This window comes from Sparus aurata, chromosome 24 (assembly GCF_900880675.1).
Source record: "Sparus aurata chromosome 24, fSpaAur1.1, whole genome shotgun sequence".
Taxonomy (NCBI): Eukaryota; Metazoa; Chordata; class Actinopteri; order Spariformes; family Sparidae; genus Sparus; species Sparus aurata.
Window position 1 is genome coordinate 17,085,180 of NC_044210.1, and position 16,654 is coordinate 17,101,833.

The 16,654-nt window shown below is 38.8% G+C and overlaps 2 protein-coding genes and 1 long non-coding RNA gene across 3 annotated transcripts in view; 1 reads left to right on the top strand and 2 right to left on the bottom strand.

The window, feature by feature from the left end:
- The window catches only part of LOC115577227 (NACHT, LRR and PYD domains-containing protein 12-like), a 55,339-nt gene extending 43,968 nt beyond the window's left edge, over positions 1 to 11,371 (top strand). Inside the window, exons 13-18 of the mRNA XM_030410207.1 lie at positions 8,384 to 8,557; positions 8,682 to 8,855; positions 9,061 to 9,234; positions 9,439 to 9,612; positions 9,768 to 9,814; positions 9,916 to 11,371. Of these exons, the coding sequence (XP_030266067.1) occupies positions 8,384 to 8,557; positions 8,682 to 8,855; positions 9,061 to 9,234; positions 9,439 to 9,612; positions 9,768 to 9,814; positions 9,916 to 10,445 (1,273 nt within the window). The 3' untranslated portion in view covers positions 10,446 to 11,371. The remainder of the gene's footprint in view (positions 1 to 8,383; positions 8,558 to 8,681; positions 8,856 to 9,060; positions 9,235 to 9,438; positions 9,613 to 9,767; positions 9,815 to 9,915) is intronic.
- On the bottom strand, positions 3,736 to 4,926 carry LOC115577255 (uncharacterized). The gene is made up of 3 exons (XR_003983062.1): positions 4,780 to 4,926; positions 4,445 to 4,577; positions 3,736 to 4,334 (listed from the first exon to the last, which is right to left on the bottom strand). It is a non-coding gene; the product is annotated as an uncharacterized LOC115577255 (long non-coding RNA).
- LOC115577239 (PI-PLC X domain-containing protein 1) lies at positions 11,110 to 14,306 on the bottom strand. The gene is made up of 7 exons (XM_030410225.1): positions 14,034 to 14,306; positions 13,668 to 13,804; positions 12,934 to 13,059; positions 12,685 to 12,840; positions 12,433 to 12,548; positions 11,848 to 11,918; positions 11,110 to 11,656 (listed from the first exon to the last, which is right to left on the bottom strand). Exons 1-7 carry the CDS (start codon positions 14,134 to 14,136, stop codon positions 11,391 to 11,393), a joined length of 975 nt encoding a protein of 324 aa, XP_030266085.1. The 5' UTR covers positions 14,137 to 14,306; the 3' UTR covers positions 11,110 to 11,390.
- Between the last annotated feature and the right edge of the window lie 2,348 nt (positions 14,307 to 16,654).

A 16,654-nucleotide genomic window follows, 5' to 3' on the forward strand; every position in this document is an offset into this window, starting at 1 on the left:
ACAAGTTCTCTAGCTGTCCATCACAGCGCTTTTTGATGTTAATCAGAAAAGACATGCAAATGAAAAAATCATAAACATTTTCTGATGAAAACATTGTTGTTGTCAATCAGCTGTCATATAAAAGAGAAAGAAATGACACATCTATCAAGAAGTAATGATACACACTACAGTGTGGGCAGGTTTTCATATAGTTGAAGAAAAAGGACTGTTTGCTGCTCACATGGTGAAAATCAGATGACCACTGAAGGTGGTATGATGATTTTGATTGTCATATATCCTTGTGTTAGCACACTGATTCATAAGAACAACATCCCCGACCTCTAGAAGCAGCGTGACCCCATTAGAAGGTTTCACACTATAGGACGGCTGATGTTCATATGAAATAAAAATATTTTCTCCATTCTTGACCAACACAGCAGCTGTAGCATGTGAAGCATGTCCACCTCCATATATGTGGAACTCAAAGTGGTAGGCTCCTCTCACTGGTGCAATGAAAAAACCTGTGGGACATTTTAAACACAGAATCAACTGCTGTAACACCTGTCAACCAGGTAGATGTCGACATAGTCAAAAACTCAAATGATTTGATTTTGTGACTTTGAGCACCTGTGTTTGGGTTGTAGGCGTTTCCAATGTTTGTCACAACGTGTCTGAAGACCAGGGGAGTTTGTGTGTTAAATGGTCCAAGAGTTCCATGGCCTGAAGTGAACAGTGAAGCTGAGAAAGCCACCTGTTTGACTGAGAGAGGATCATACTTGTTTTAAAGTGACTGATGTTACAGCAGCAATGATCATGTTTCACAATGAAGTTATCTAAAGCCTCGTATTATTCTCAGTGTTAATGTGCTATTCACATCACACAAGGTTTTACATTCGACAAATATTATGAGAACTAAACTGTTTGAATATGGAACTGCTGGTTTAGTTGTCAGTCTTACCTTTTCCATCCCTCTTTAGAACCTCCACCTGGTTCTCTGTCACATTAGTCCTGGCTTTAATGGAGATCAGCTCTGCTGTTTGTGCTGGAGAAAGTCACATCATGACATATTTTCTGTAAGCTGTTTACACATACACCTATGTTTGATAGATACATGTACTTCGTCATGGCTGTCTTCATCAAGGTTGGCTTTGGTCATTGAACATTTAGATGTTGTGTTAAAAAGCACTTAACCTGGTGAGGAAAATTCAGACATGACCAACAGAATTAATTATAATGTGTTTACTCAGTGTTTCATTGTCCTGATTTCAGAGGTAACTAGTTACATTTACTCTGTGTAACTTTTGGTGGTAATTTGTATTTTAAGTTTTAATGCAGTCGGAGTTAATGTTACTTGAGTAGATTTTTTGAGAAAAATCGGTACTACTACGTTTCCAGATAAGCATGGAGAGACAACCTTGTCCACTTTAGGCTATAAGCTCCATGGAGTGATCTCAGCAGAGTTAGATAATGTACAGAAGAAGGAGGCAGGTCAACTTCTCTTTCTACTATTGGATAGATGGACCCTCGCTCCACCAAAGTGACCAATTAGAAGAAGTAGGAAGGTGCAGGTGAATAGACTTTTAAAAAAAGGCTGGCAGAAGCCCAGAAGGGTGGTGGTAATTGGTAGATTTCCTAAGATCGAAGTCTCGATAGGATTTCTGATAAAGCAGAGGGCAAAGCATTGGGCAGAACTGTGCCATAGATTTGAGAACACCAGAGTGCAGCTGCACTGGTTCGGAGGCTTGATATCTGTAACATACTACACGCTGACACCTTTGATGAAGACAGCCCAGAAACTACACTTGTCAACCTCAGTCTGCTTTAAGCTTTTTTCAGTTTGTGCTAAAGACGATAAAATATTAAAATAATTCACAACATAAATGTTCTTATTTTTAATTTGTAGATTTGATGTAGTATTATCTGTCATTGCTCTCTACACATCATGATAGCTACAGTGTTCTCCACACAGTACCTTGAAGCTCTTGCTTTAGTTTGTCCACCTCAGTCTTCTGTAACTTCAGTTCAGTCTTCTGCTTCTCAAGCTCAGTCGTCTGTAACTCCAGTTTGTTCAGTTTCTCTGCTTGAGCTTGAATAATAAAATAAATGTCTGTATGTTAGTTTTTGCTTCAATGTCAATTTCCTTGAAAAGCCTCTGGAAATTGTTGAGTTTTTGTTGCAGCCACATCAGCTGCATGACTCTATGAGATGTCACTGTCAGTCATTCAGTCAGTCCACCACTTTGACACAGACTGAAATATCTTGACTATTGGATAAATGAAATTTATATTTTGTCTACTATGGTCATCAGGTCAGGATTCCATTTAACAAAATTAAGTTAACATTTAACAACAACTAAAAATCAATTAATATTTGATGATAGTCATGAAGTTTGGTGCAGCATTCATGTTCTCCTCAGGATGAATAGTAACATCCTCTGTGATCCCTCACCTTTTTATCTAGGCCACCATCAGGTCAACATCTTCAAATCATCAAACAGTTCGGTGTTACAACATTATACAAAAACCTCCTGTAACAAAGCAGTGATTCTTATCGGTATAACTTCCCTCACTACCTCACATACTACTGTACCTTCATTCTCTCTCTGTAAGTGCCTCATCTCCACCCTCTGTTCAGCCAACGAGGCGCTCATCTCTCTCAGCACAGCATGGATGTCCTGTTTACATCCTTGTTGTTGGTCAGTAGTATTTGTTGGTTCTCTTCTCACAGCTTCAGTTTCTCCTCCAAGTGGAATAATGTGGTTGTCAGACTCTGTTTGAAGCTGGGCCGTGCAGAGAGAGCAGATCAGCAGCAACAGAGGAAAACGCGTTGTCATCTCCATTCTCAAAGTGACGGTCTGTTCAGTTCTTCTGTGTAGTTTCTGTGTTCATCTCAGCCTTAAATAGTGTCTCATGCTGATCAATCATTACCAGAAATTACCAGAAAACAGACACGTGCAGGACATCAGATTGATAACACTGATCACATGGAGCATATCATCAGAACAATGAAAACACAGCACACAAACATAAATGATTCATTCGAAACTGTACACCCATCAGTCAGAACATAAAAAAGACTCATTTGTGAAGTAAAGAACATTGATCACTTGTTACAATGAAATGTTCTGAGAAACCTTGGGTCCTGATATTTATGTGGATGCCACTTGACGTGCACCACAAATCATCTCTAATATGTATTTTCTGAATTTCCCTGATATATCAGCTCGGTTCTTATTCTTCAGGTTAAAAGGAGCTCCCTCCTTTAAAAAGCTATAACATGCATTTGTATCAGGCTAAAAACAGGGCTGCTTTATGAACTCATGCAAAGCAACTATGACTTAAAAGCATTTGACTGTCTTACTCTTATTAAATGTGGGCATACCTTTTGCTAATAATACTTTTATACTTTTTTAACACTTACTTCAGTAATGCTTAAATTGCAAAGCTTTTACTTCTCATTTAGTAGTTTTAAAATCAGTATTTTAAATATGTTTAACCACAGCATGCAGGGCTGCTACAAATTCAAACTACTATGCAGCCTTTCAACACACCTTTAACCTAAATATCTGAAATGTGATGATGTAGACACCTGCTGCTCATCAACACTTCTCAGCCTTGACCGTTTGCTATTTTATCAGAATAATGTGCCGTGGCTGACAGATTTTGGGAAGTATGCAACACCAATTAATGTTGTTTAAAAGTTTAATAAAGTTTGATATGTACAAATGATTGTTGATGCAAACCTTTGTCATCTAGCCTTCACAATCATAACAAGATACAATAATTCTGCATGTCAACACATTTATATAAATTTTATTACAAATTAGTTCGCTAATCTAGTGTTTGAAATAATGTCACAAGTTCTCTCGCTGTCCATCACTGTGCATTTTGATGTAAATCAGAAAAGACATGCAAATGAAAAAATCATAAACATTTTCTGATGAAAAGATTGTTGTTGTCGATCAGCTGTCATATAAAAGAGAAAGAAATGACACATCTATCAAGAAGTAGTGATACACACTACAGTGTGTGCAGGTTTTCATATAGTTGAAGAAAAAAGACTGTTTGCTGCTCACATGGTGAAAATCAGATGACCACTGAAGGTGGTATGATGATTTTGATTGTCATATATCCTTGTGTTAGTCCACTGATGCATAAAAACAACATCCCCGACCTCTAGAAGCAGCGTGACCCCATTAGAAGATTTCACATCATAGGACGGCTGATGTTCATATGCAATAAAAATATTTTCTCCATTCTTGACCAACACAGCACCTGAACCATGTGAAGCATGTCCATGTCCATGTATGTGGAACTCAAAGTGGTAGGCTCCTCTCACTGGTGCAATGAAAAACCCTGTGGGACATTTTAAACAAAGAATCAACTGCTGTAACACCTGTCAACCAGGTAGATGTCGACATAGTCAAAAACTCAAATAAATTATTTGATTTTGTGACTTTGAGCACCTGTGTTTGGGTTGTAGGCGTTTCCAATGTTTGTCACAACGTGTCTGTAGACCAGGGGAGTGTGTGTGTTAAATGGTCCGATATGTCCATGAGCCTGAAGCGAACAGTGAAGCTGAGAAAGCCACCTGTTTGACTGAGAGAGGATCATACTTGTTTTAAAGTGACTGACGTTACAGCAGCAATGATCATGTTTCACAATGAAGTTATCTAAAGGCTCTATATTATTCTCAGTGTTTAATGTGCTATTCACATCACACAAGGTTTTACATTCGACAAACATCATGAGAACTAAACTGTTTGAATATTGAACTTGCTGGTTTAGTTGTCAGTCTTACCTTCTCCATCCCTCTTTAGAACCTCCACCTGGTTCTCTGTGACATTAGTCCTGGCTTTAATGGAGATCAGCTCTGCTGTTTGTGCTGGAGAAAGTCACATCATGACATATTTTCTGTAACCTGTTTACACATACACCTATGTTTGATAGATACATGTACTTCCTCATGGCTGTCTTCATCAAGGTTGGCTTTGGTCATTGAACATTTAGATGTTGTGTTAAAAAGCACTTAAAGTGGTCAGGAGAATTCAGACATAAGCAACAGAATGAATTATAATGTGTTAACTCAGTGTTTCATTGTCCTGATTTCAGAGGTAACTAGTTATATTTACTCTGTGTAACTTTGGTGGTAATTTGTTATTTTAAGTTCTGATGCAGTTGGTGTTAATGTTACTTGAATAGACTTCTTGGGAAAAATTGGTACTTTTACTCCGTTATATTTGGAAACAATGCGGCTACTTTTGTTATTTTATGCACATCATGACATATTTTCTGTAACCTGTTTACCTAAAGAGCACTAAAACTGAATTCATGTCTCATGCCAGTTGTTCAGAGCTGAGTTAATGTATACATTTCCAGATAAGCATGGAGAGATAATCTTGTCCACTTTAGGCTGTAAGCTCCATGGAGTGATCTCAGCAGAGTTAGATAATGTACAGAAGAAGGAGGCAGGTCAACTTCTCTTTCTGCTATTGGATAGATGGACCCTCGCTCCACCAAAGTGACCAATTAGAAGAAGTAGGAAGGTGCAGGTGAATAGACTTTTTAAAAAAAGGCTCGCACAAGCGCAGAAGGGTGGTGGTAATTGGTGGATTTCCTAAGATCGAAGGCTCGATAGGATTTCTGATAGAGCAGAGGGCAAAGCATTGGGCAGAACTTTGCCATAGATTTGAGAACAACAGAGTGCGGCTGCACTGGTTCAGAGGCTTGATATCTGTAACATGCTACACGCTGACACCTTTGATGAAGACAGCCCAGAAACTACACTTGTCAACCTCAGTCTGCTTTAAGCTTTTTTCGGATTGGGCTTAAGACAATGAAATATTGCTTATTTTTAATTTGTAGATTTGATATAGTATTATAGGTCATTGCTGTCTACACATCATGATAGCTACAGTGTTCTCCACACAGTACCTTGAAGCTCTCGCTTTAGTTTGTCCACCTCAGTCTTCTGCTTCTCCTGCTCAGTCGTTTGTAACTTCAGTTTTGCTGCTTGAGCTTGAATGATGAAATAAATGTCTGCATGTTAGTTTTTCCTTGAAAAGCTTCTGGAAATTGTTGAGTTATTGTTGCAGCCACATCAGCTGCATGACTCTATGAGATGTCACTGTCAGTCATTCAGTCAGTCCACCACTTTGACACAGACTGAAATGTCTTGACTGTTGGATAAATGAAATTTATATTTATATTTTATCTACTATGATCATCCGGTCAGGATTTCAATTAACAAAATTTAGTTAACATTTAAAAACAACTAAAACTCAATTAATATTTGATGATAGTCATGAAGTTTGGTGCAGCATTCATGTTCTCCTCAGGATGAATAGTAACATCCTTTGTGATCCCTCACCTTTTTATCTAGGCCACCATCAGGTCAACATCTTCAAATCATCAAACAGTTCAGTGTGACAACATTATACAAAAACCTCCTGTAACAAAGCAGTGATTCTTATCGGTATAACTTCCCTCACTACCTCACATACTACTGTACCTTCATTCTCTCTCTGTAAGTGCCTCATCTCCACCCTCTGTTCAGCCAACGAGGCGCTCATCTCTCTCAGCACAGCATGGATGTCCTGTTTACATCCTTGTGGTTGGTCAGTAGTATTTGTTGGTTCTCTTCTCACAGCTTCAGTTTCACCTCCAAGTGGAATAATGTGGTTGTCAGACTCTGTTTGAAGCTGAGCCGTGCAGAGAGAGCAGATCAGCAGCAACAGAGGAAAGCGCATTGTCATCTCCATTCTCAAAGTGACGGTCTGTTCAGTTCTACTGTGTAGTTTTTGTGTTCATCTCAGCCTTAAATAGTGTCTCATGCTGATCAATCATTACCAGAAATGATCAGAAAACAGACACGTGCAGGACATCAGTTCGATAACACTGATCACATGGAGCATATTATCAGAACAATGAAAACACAGCACACAAACATAAATGATTCATTCCAATCTGTACACCCATCAGTCAGAACATAAAAAAGACTCATTTGTGAAGTAAAAAACATTGATCACTTGTTACAATGAAGTGTTCTGAGAAACCTTGGGTCCTGATATTTATGTGGATGCCACTTGACGTGGACCACCCACCAGAACACTGTTGCAGAACAAGTATGATCAGACTTGTTCTGGTTCAGACCATGAATGCTTGATTTGATTGGGATCTGGGAAACTTGGAGGCCAAGTTGACACTTTGAATACTTTGTCACGTTTCTCTGGCCATTCCTGATCAGTTTGTAACAGGGCACATTATCCTGCTGGAGGAGGCACTGCCAACATGGAAGGATGTTGTTGTTGTTGAGCGTGGAAATCATTTGTCTGAAACAGTGTTTAGGTGGGTGGTGCATGTCAAGTAACATCCACATCAATGACATGAACGTTTCCCTGCATGCAACACTGCATTTTAATAAGATGAACAATGTTATTCACCTCTTAGTCCTTTTAATGTTGTGGCTGATCTGTGTATGTTGGAATGTAGCTCTCGAACTTTGAACCATTCTGTTTGGTAAAATTTGCATTATCGAAACAAAATCATGTATAAAATCACCTCATGGCTGATAACACTGAGAGCTAAGAAAGACAGCATCAGATCAATATAATTGTCATCCTCACTTAAGTTTGAGAGTTTAAACATTGAACAACCTGACAGGAAAAACAAGTCATTAAATGAGTTATAAAGAAAACATTATCAGCCCAACCTGTTCAAACATTAACGACACAGTCAGATGTTGTGACCTCCTTCAGGTTGTTAATTGGCTGAGATAACATCAGAAACATGTTAGATGAGTAATAAAGAATATTTTTCTCCCTTTGCTTCCTCAATAAATCCAGCACGATAACAAAGTCTGACTTTGGAAGAACAACAACACATTTCACAATAACATGCACTGACAGACAAATGCAAAGTGGCACAGGATCCCCGCATGCAAACTGCAGTGTGAATGGGGCTGCTGTAATTCACCTGTGACATTTTTGTATGAAGTAGAATGAGGTTGTCAGTGAAGTCATTTTCCTGTGAGGATTCCAGTTAGGGCAGCCCACAGTGTTTCATTCTTCCATCTTGCCCCAGTTTTGGGCTTGCACTAGCATTAGCCCCATTCACACTGCCGCTTGCATGCGGGGTACCTGCACCAATTCTCTGCATCCTTCTCTGTGTGAAAGTTTCAGATGAGGTGAGGAGGGAAATTTCGCTCCATTACATTTACAAGTCAATTTTCAGGCCCGTTGAGAACTCTAATTACATGAGAAAAATGAGCAATGGCGATTGATTGGTATCAATAGTAATTGGTATTGCATACTTCCCAAAATCTGGCAGCCATGGCACCTTATTCTGTTAAAATAGCTATAGCAAATAGAAATAGTAAATGTTGCTGTTTTGTTATCCTTTGACAGGTTGAATCAAACCAACCTCACAGAGAAATGCTGCCAGGAGATCTCATCAGTTCTCAGCTCCAAGGCCTCCAGTCTAAGAGAGCTGGACCTCAGTTACAATGATCTGCATGATTCAGGAGTGAAGCCGCTGTCAGCTGGATTAGGAAGTCCACACTGTACGCTGGAAACTCTCAGGTCAGTATTCCCCTATTTGCTTAAACTGCGGCTAACTTCAAAATCACCTGTTTCCAAATAAATACATTAAAAATGGCAAGCTAGTTAAAGCCCTAACCCAAGTTTATTCAATGAATTCCTTCAGGCTGAATGGCTGCAAATTATCAGAAAGAAGCTGTGAAGATCTTGCCTCAGTTCTCAGCTCCCAGTCTAGTAGCCTGAGAGAGCTGGCAATGAGTAACAACAACCTGCAAAACCCGGGAGTGAAGCTACTGTCTGTTGCAATGAGAAGCCCTCATTGTACACTGAAAACTCTCAGGTTAGATGATATTTAATTCTAGTCTATAACTGTACTCTTCTAACATGTCTTGTTTTGAAGTCTGTTGCGTTTGCTGTCAGATTTCCAATGTCACTTAAAATGGACCTAGTTACATTGAACAAGCTGTCGCCATGCTTTTACTGTTACTTGCAACCTTAAAGCTTGTTGTAATGAAATAACAATAATAATATTTTTATTCTTCCAGGTTGAGACAAACTGGGCTCACAGAGAAATGTTGTCAAGAATTCTCGTCAATTCTCAGCACCAAGTCATCCAGTCTGAGAGACTTGGACTTGAGCAACAATGACCTACAGGATTCAGGAGTGAAGCTGCTTGCTGATGGACTGAGGAGCCCCCACTGTAGATTGGAAACTCTCAGGTCAGCAACTATTACTGTACATTAGTAGTTATCACATATCTGTGCTACTCTTTTGTGTACTGTGAGAAAATGGTACTGACTGAAGAAGCAAGTGTTGTGGGTTAGGGGCTCATGGCCTATACAGCTTTTAAGGGGACTCCACAAGTGCGCTAACGAAATAGTCGTTATCAGGACTTTTATTTTCAGTTTTGTGTGTGTGTATAGGTTGTCAGGCTGTTTGATCACAGAGGAAGGCTGTACTTCGCTGGCCTCAGCCGTGAAGTCCAACCCCTTTCATCTGAGAGAGCTGGACCTGAGCTACAATCATCCCGGAGACACAGGAGCGAAGCCGCTCTTAGCTGGACTGGAGGATGCAAGCTGGAGACTAGATACTCTCAGGTATTTGGGGGGTGGGGGAGTAAGATAAGATTGATTGAAGCACAATTACAAATGCAAAGTGGATAAAAGATGGAATTTAACAATGTAATTTCTGGCTCTGGGAAATGTATAAATGAGCTTTTTTTTTTTGTTGGTCTGACTTGGTCTTCTTTTAGTTTGGATCCTGGATGTGCTCAATGGTTGAAATCTGGTCTAGAGAAGTGTAAGTGTGTAGTATTAAAAAAAATTGGATTTAACTTAAAGTCCATTCGTGTGACAATTCAATGACATTCATGAAATATGTTTCGTTTTTCTCTCTGTCAGATATCTGTGAACTCACGTTGGATCCAAACACAGCACACAAAAATGTCCTCCTGTCTGAGAACAAGTGCAAAGTGATGCTGTCGATGGAGAAGCAGCCGTATCCTGATCACCCAGACAGATTCGACTGGTGCTACCAGCTACTGTGTACAACTGGCCTGACGGGGCGCTGTTACTGGGAGGTGGACTGGGAAACAGGGGTTGATATAGGAGTGACTTACCATGGACTCAGGCGGAGAGGAGCCCGTGATGGCAGCCGGCTTGGCTGGAATGACAAGTCCTGGAGTCTGGAGCTCACTGATAAGGGTTACTACGCCTGGCACAATAATGTAAGAACGGCTCTTCTCACTCCTCCGTCATCAGCTTCCAACAGAGTCGGGGTGTATCTAGACTGGCCTGCAGGCACTCTGTCCTTCTACACAGTTTTATCTGATGCTCAGATCCACCTTTACACTTTCGACTGTGAGTTCATTGAACCACTCCTTCCTGGTTTTGGGTTCTTGTCGATTGACTCGTCTGTGTCCTTGTGTTAAAGACAAAGGACAAATTTGTCTTTGCCATCTCAAATAGCCTTGTATTAACTTGATGACGCTGCTTTTTTGACTTCATTCAAATGGTTTTGAGAAGGAAAGCTCTGCATTAAGCAACTAAAACCTGCATTTAGTTTTTTCTCAATGGTTTCCCATATGTATGTAGCGTGTAGGTGCGTGTCTCAAATTTACAGTATCGATGATAACCAAGGTATTTAAAAAAAATATTGATATAGTGTTAATAATACAAATGTGACAACATCTTATAAATAATTATACTGAAAAATTCAAGAAGTGTAATTGTTATTTTTGTATGATTTTGTACAGTTAATGTTAAAGACTCTCTACATCGCCCTGCACCAAAAAAAAAGACAAAATCCACAATAACAAAGTTAAAGATGAACTTGACCGATGGCATTATTTATTTATTTATTGTTTACTTTTTGGTTTCTAAACCAACAGCAGGACTAAATGTTATTTTTTAAGGCCAAGTCCCCCAGCTTTTATTCTTGTACTTTCACATTGGAAACAGTTTTTATTCTGTGTTGTATTCTTTGTTTTTTATTAATATGCACTGCTGTCTGTAGGTGAAATCAAGGCTTTATTCTCTACTAAGTATTATGTGATTACTAATATCATTAAACATGAAAAGCTAAAACAATAAGAGTCAAAATATACAAAAGTATCTATTTATATAATGTATTAAAGTGTATTCAAAAATTGGTCGACAAAGCAACAGAATGTGTATAAAAACACAAATACAAAAATAGAAAGTGAATGTATTTGAAATGAATACGATAATACTTTGTGTAATGTACAAAAGACAGGAATGAAACATACAGATATGATGAGATATGATACAAAAATCAACATTTACATCATCAGACACATTTCAAAGGTATAAAAGAAAAATAAACAGACTTCATCAATTTGTTTCTACGTGTTGGATCATTTTGGCGTCTCCGTGCAGACAGGACGAGCAGCGAGTAGTTTAGAGTTCAAGTCAATCACAAGTGAGCAGAACTGACTGACTTCCACAAAGTCGCAGCAGACGATGTTGACCCCGGCGACCTCGCCACCCGGCCGCTGCTCGCTCGCCCAGCGGAGCAGCAGCGAGAGAGCCTTCATCGTCATCTTCCTCATGTTCTGGAAGGGGTGGAGGAGGACGTAGGGAGCGTCTTCAGTCAGGTTCAGACCGGTGACGTAGAAACCAGCTGGAAAACAAGAAAATCACTAAAGGGTTAAAGAAATCATGTTGCATGATGCATTATTATACACTAAAATACTAATACTATATAAAGTAGTTTAGACAGCTTCATCTTGACGAGATCGTCATTCACAGGAGCCACTTTCAACATTTTGAATGCAGGACAGTTATTTGATTTCTTCTTCTACCACTGTTTACCTGGTCTTCCTCCACGCTGCTGGTCCTCCAGGTAGGCGATCACCTTCTTAGGGTCGGGGCTGTCGGCATACCTGGAATCAGAGCGACCCCATGAGGCCAGTTAGTTTAACGTTTGAATTGTTTTTTATTTGCTTTACAGATTCAACTTTAAGTTTAAGTTTTTGGCTTTCACACAAAACTATTTGACTGAAGAGCTCGACCATCTCTTGGTCGAATAAAACGAGTGAATTGACATTTTTCACTGTTTTTAGACCAGTTTTATACACCAACATTCCAGTTTACTCATTTTATGAGCATATTAGCTTAACCACCACCAGTTGCATCAGTAAAATGCTCTTAAAATGTCAATGCAGCTGCAGTAATAATATTTAAATAAGTAATACAATATAAAGTAATATGATTGGTGGTTTCATGGTTGTGTAAGTTCTTATAGTAACCTAAATTAGCAAAACTGGTCAATTCTGTGTGATAATTCTGGGCGTTGATTTATGACACATAACTATATAAAAATGGGGAGAAACATGTATTACAATTGGAATTATTTGAGATAAAAGCTTTCAGTGTCCCTGTTGTGTATTTATTCACCAGTAAGGTACTCCAGTCCACAGCTCAGGGTGCTGCATCACCATCTGCTGGTCATCATAGGAAACAACAACCTGCTGACCTCTGGACCAACAGGATCGCAGCGTGGGAGTATCCTCCTGTGTATCAACACATGGACCAATTAAGTAGTCATCATTTATCAAAACCTTCTTGGATGAATCAGCTTGTCACTGGACTAACAGATTAGTTAATAAAACAATTCTCCCGTCTCTGTCTCTCTACCAGTCAGGGTACCTGTGAAGAGCAGAGTTTGTTTCCAAACAGCATGACGATGAACTCCACCAGCTGGATGTGATCTTCATCTGTCAGCGATTCAAAATGAGTGCAGGAAATGATCACAATCTCTTTTGGATGAGCGTCCAACCAGGTAGCCAGTTCATCCAGAGCCTCCTGCACACACACACAAAGTTCAGGAGGTTCAGTACAATCCTGGTCAAACTTTAAACTATATATAATGTGATGCCAGTGCAAGTGCGTGTGTACCTTCACAGTCATCAGTGTGTAGATCCCGTGGGCGAAGAACAATTTGCTGCCTCCTTTTGGCTTCCTGGCGATCCGCAGGTCCAAGAAACGAATTCCAAGATCACACTGATCACTGAGGACGGACTGCTGCACACACACACAGAAAGAAGAGAAAGGAAATTAATATTAAAAAATTGTCAAAGTAGATGTAACAAAGTGAACAACATGCGTTTACAGTTTTGAGACACAATATGAGTATTTTTGTTTATTGTCAGATACATTTGGATAAAAAATATTGATATAAAATAGAAGAAGCCATGAAATGTAATAAAAACAGGTGTGTCTTATTTGTCCAATCCAGTAATACAATTCATCTTAGGTTTGGAGTCACTGGGTCAGAAGATATGGAAGCTATTGAAGATGAAAATCCTCAAATTTCATAATAAACATTCATTTAAAATATAAAAAAGCAGTAAAATGTGATTAAACAAAAAACAGGTGTGTCTTATTTGTTACATTCAGTAACACAATTCGGCGTTGGTTTGGAGTCACTGGCTCACAACACATGGAATCTAATTTAAAAAGTGCTTAATTTTCATTATAAATATTAATATAAAATAGAAGAAGCTTTAAAATATAATAAAATGAAGTGTGTCTTATTTGTTCCATTTAGTAAAACAATTCGGCGTTGGTTTGGAGTCACTGGGTCACAACACATGGAAGCTAATGAAAAATGTTGTATGTGTGGTTTGTACCTGTGTGGTGGCCCAGCGGGAGACACAGGGTCGAGTCCAGCAGGGAAACAGCCTGTCGGTCAGTCTGAGGAAGCCGGGCTCTGACCTCAGGACGGGAGAGGACACATCCAGACAGAAGGACATGCTGTCGTGACTCCCTGGAGTGAGTCACGTAAAGTCACATGACAATAGTGTCCACATACTTTTGGACATAAACAGAAGAAAAACATCCCACCACTATTTTGGTTGCAAATGTAACCGGATATGGAAGACACATGATAATAACTAAAAAACACCAATCTGTAGTTGTCTATTTTAATTGCAGGCTCAACTATTTTCCCATAATATCCCATTTCACCCGACTTCTCTCCAGTATTTCTGTGTTACCGGGTAAAGCGAGGTTCCACAGCGGAACATCCAGCAGCTCCCCCGGCAGACGGGACATCCAGTCCGGGTTTCCTCCGAGCCGTCGCCGCTCTTCGTCCTCCATGTTCTTTACATTAAATATAAAGCTGATTTACTCACAGCTTTGTTAATCTCATTACGACAATATAACATGCTTCATTTGCTTGTTTTGTTGTCAAACTCAGTTTGTTTACAACGTCTTCCGGGTTTAAAACGTCTATTAGAAGCTAGCGTTGTTTTTAGCTAGCACTTCCGGTAAAGACCTTCAAAATGCAAGCGTGACGGAAGTACGTCTTCAAAACAAAAGCACAGCTCACACTGCACCGGTGTTTTTTTGTTTTTTTATCATATTTTTATGTACGGTATTTGTTTATTTATCTATTTATTTATTTTACAGACGATTTTTTTCTGTAAGTAAGTATTATATCTGGCTAAAATGAAATTAAACTGGGCGATTCAGGGATAGTTTTTACATCTGGAGACCACAAAATAAGCCCCCAAATGGTTAATGTTTATTTTATAGATGGTGTTTGGGGGTAACTATAGGTATGATTAGGATACAATACAATATTAATAAAGGAATGTGCTGAATGAGGACACAGATGAAAAAAATACCACAAATGTTACTCTTTCTACTGTTTTAGTTATAATACTTAAATCAATATCATTTATTTATTAAGTGTTGCAGCACAAAACAAGGGAGAAAAATCAACAGTGAACAGTGCAAAAAATGGGAGAACCAAAAGAAGTCATGACAAATGTATAAACAAACACATAAATACTCGTGACATGTTGGGATTTTGTATGTTTGGGGTGTTTACTTTAAATTACTGTACTTTAAAATAGCCTTTTAAATATTGACTCAGGAGTTTGAAATGCAAAGAATAAGCCACATATTGGAGTGCAATGATTTAATTACCAGCTGTTTTTTAATCTTTACATTTTTCCTTTGACTTTTCATTTTACTGGTTTCATGGTTCAGATGTAGCTCAGCTGAATACAAACCAACAGCAGCACTCATCCTCCTGTTATATCAGCAGCCTGTCATTTAAACAGAAACTGACACTTGACATTTTAAGCAGTTAAGGCTTTAAATAGCTAATTGATATATCACAAAGACTTGTTGGTTTGTCTTAGTCAGTTTGAATAAATAGTCACAAAGACTTCAAGCACATAGACGCTTTCATGGAAGTGCATTCCATGATAAACTATTTATCTCGTTAAGTGGTCCTGATTATCTCCTGACCTTTTCTTTCCACAGTGCTGGATATTCATGACACTGGTTTAAAGTTTAAACTTGAGAGTTATGTCAAAAGGTTAACGCCCAGTTGTTTAAATTTGTATGAGACACACTATTGTGAGGATGTACTGACCCATAATACAGTAGTTAGATGTTCTAAATGTTCTGGTTAGAGAGCCTAACAACAGGCCTGGTCTTTAAAACGTGTCTATCGTTAATTCAATAGAATGATCATTTCATAATTACTGATTGATGCAATTGATTTTTATAAGAACAATATACAGAACCTGCTCTCAAATATATACTACTCCAGTATAAAAAGACACATACATGTATGATTAAAGACGTTGATGCCTCAACTGTAGTTTGTGTTAAGTGCTAATTGACAAATGTTAGCACACTAAAATAAGACGTTTTAGCTCCTAGCTCAAACTACCATTGTGCCTCGTAGAGCCGGGGTTGCGACATAGAAATACATAATTAAATGTCCCACAATTTAATCATAAAAGAATTGTATTTTTTGTCGATGCTAACTCCTTGGTTAGCCTACACATGTGCTTCATTGCTACACCACTCTATTGAAGAGGACAATAAGCTCTTCAGTTGTAAAAACAAATATCGTAAAAAACATATCTACCATCCAGAACATTACATATAGTGACCTATAAAGTGTTAACTAGCTTTAGAGGTGCTAGTAGTTGGTTTTTGCTATCTCTGGACAAAGCCAGGGTAGCTGTTCCCCCCTGTTTCCAGTCTTTGTGCTAATTAGCTAAGCTTACTAGCTGCTATAGGTTAGCCTCTCATCTCATTAGCTCCTAAACTATTTCTTTAAAAATACGCAGGATAATAGCACTAGCTCTCAACCTTTTTGCCTTGTGACCCCTTAAAACAAGGTAATGCTCACTCGTTACACACTTTACCACTTTGATTTATATCATTTTAAGGCCTGAAGGTTCACAAATGATCCATCAGAAAAAGTAAATAGGGTAACGTTCTTCTTATGTGTTCTGTTAATCTTCTCAAAACCACTCAGGTTAAATTAACTGCTAAAGGATAAGTTACTATTAGGCCTACAAATATATTTTTAAATTCCTCTCCAAAGGGTTTAAGGACTTACAGGGGCCCTACCACCACATGATCTCCTCTCCTGTTACCGCTGGCGAGCTATTAGATTATGTGAATATGCTTAAACACTGTGTGTTGGTGTGCGAGGTAGGATCCTTACAGTATGCAAAAGAAAAAGGAAAGCCAAAATTATCGTCAATAATGCAGCGGAAAATCTATTTCTAAAAATGACACAGCTTTACTTATGTTCCCATCCGCCAACTGACTCTCACTGGGGTCACACATGGACAGATTATTG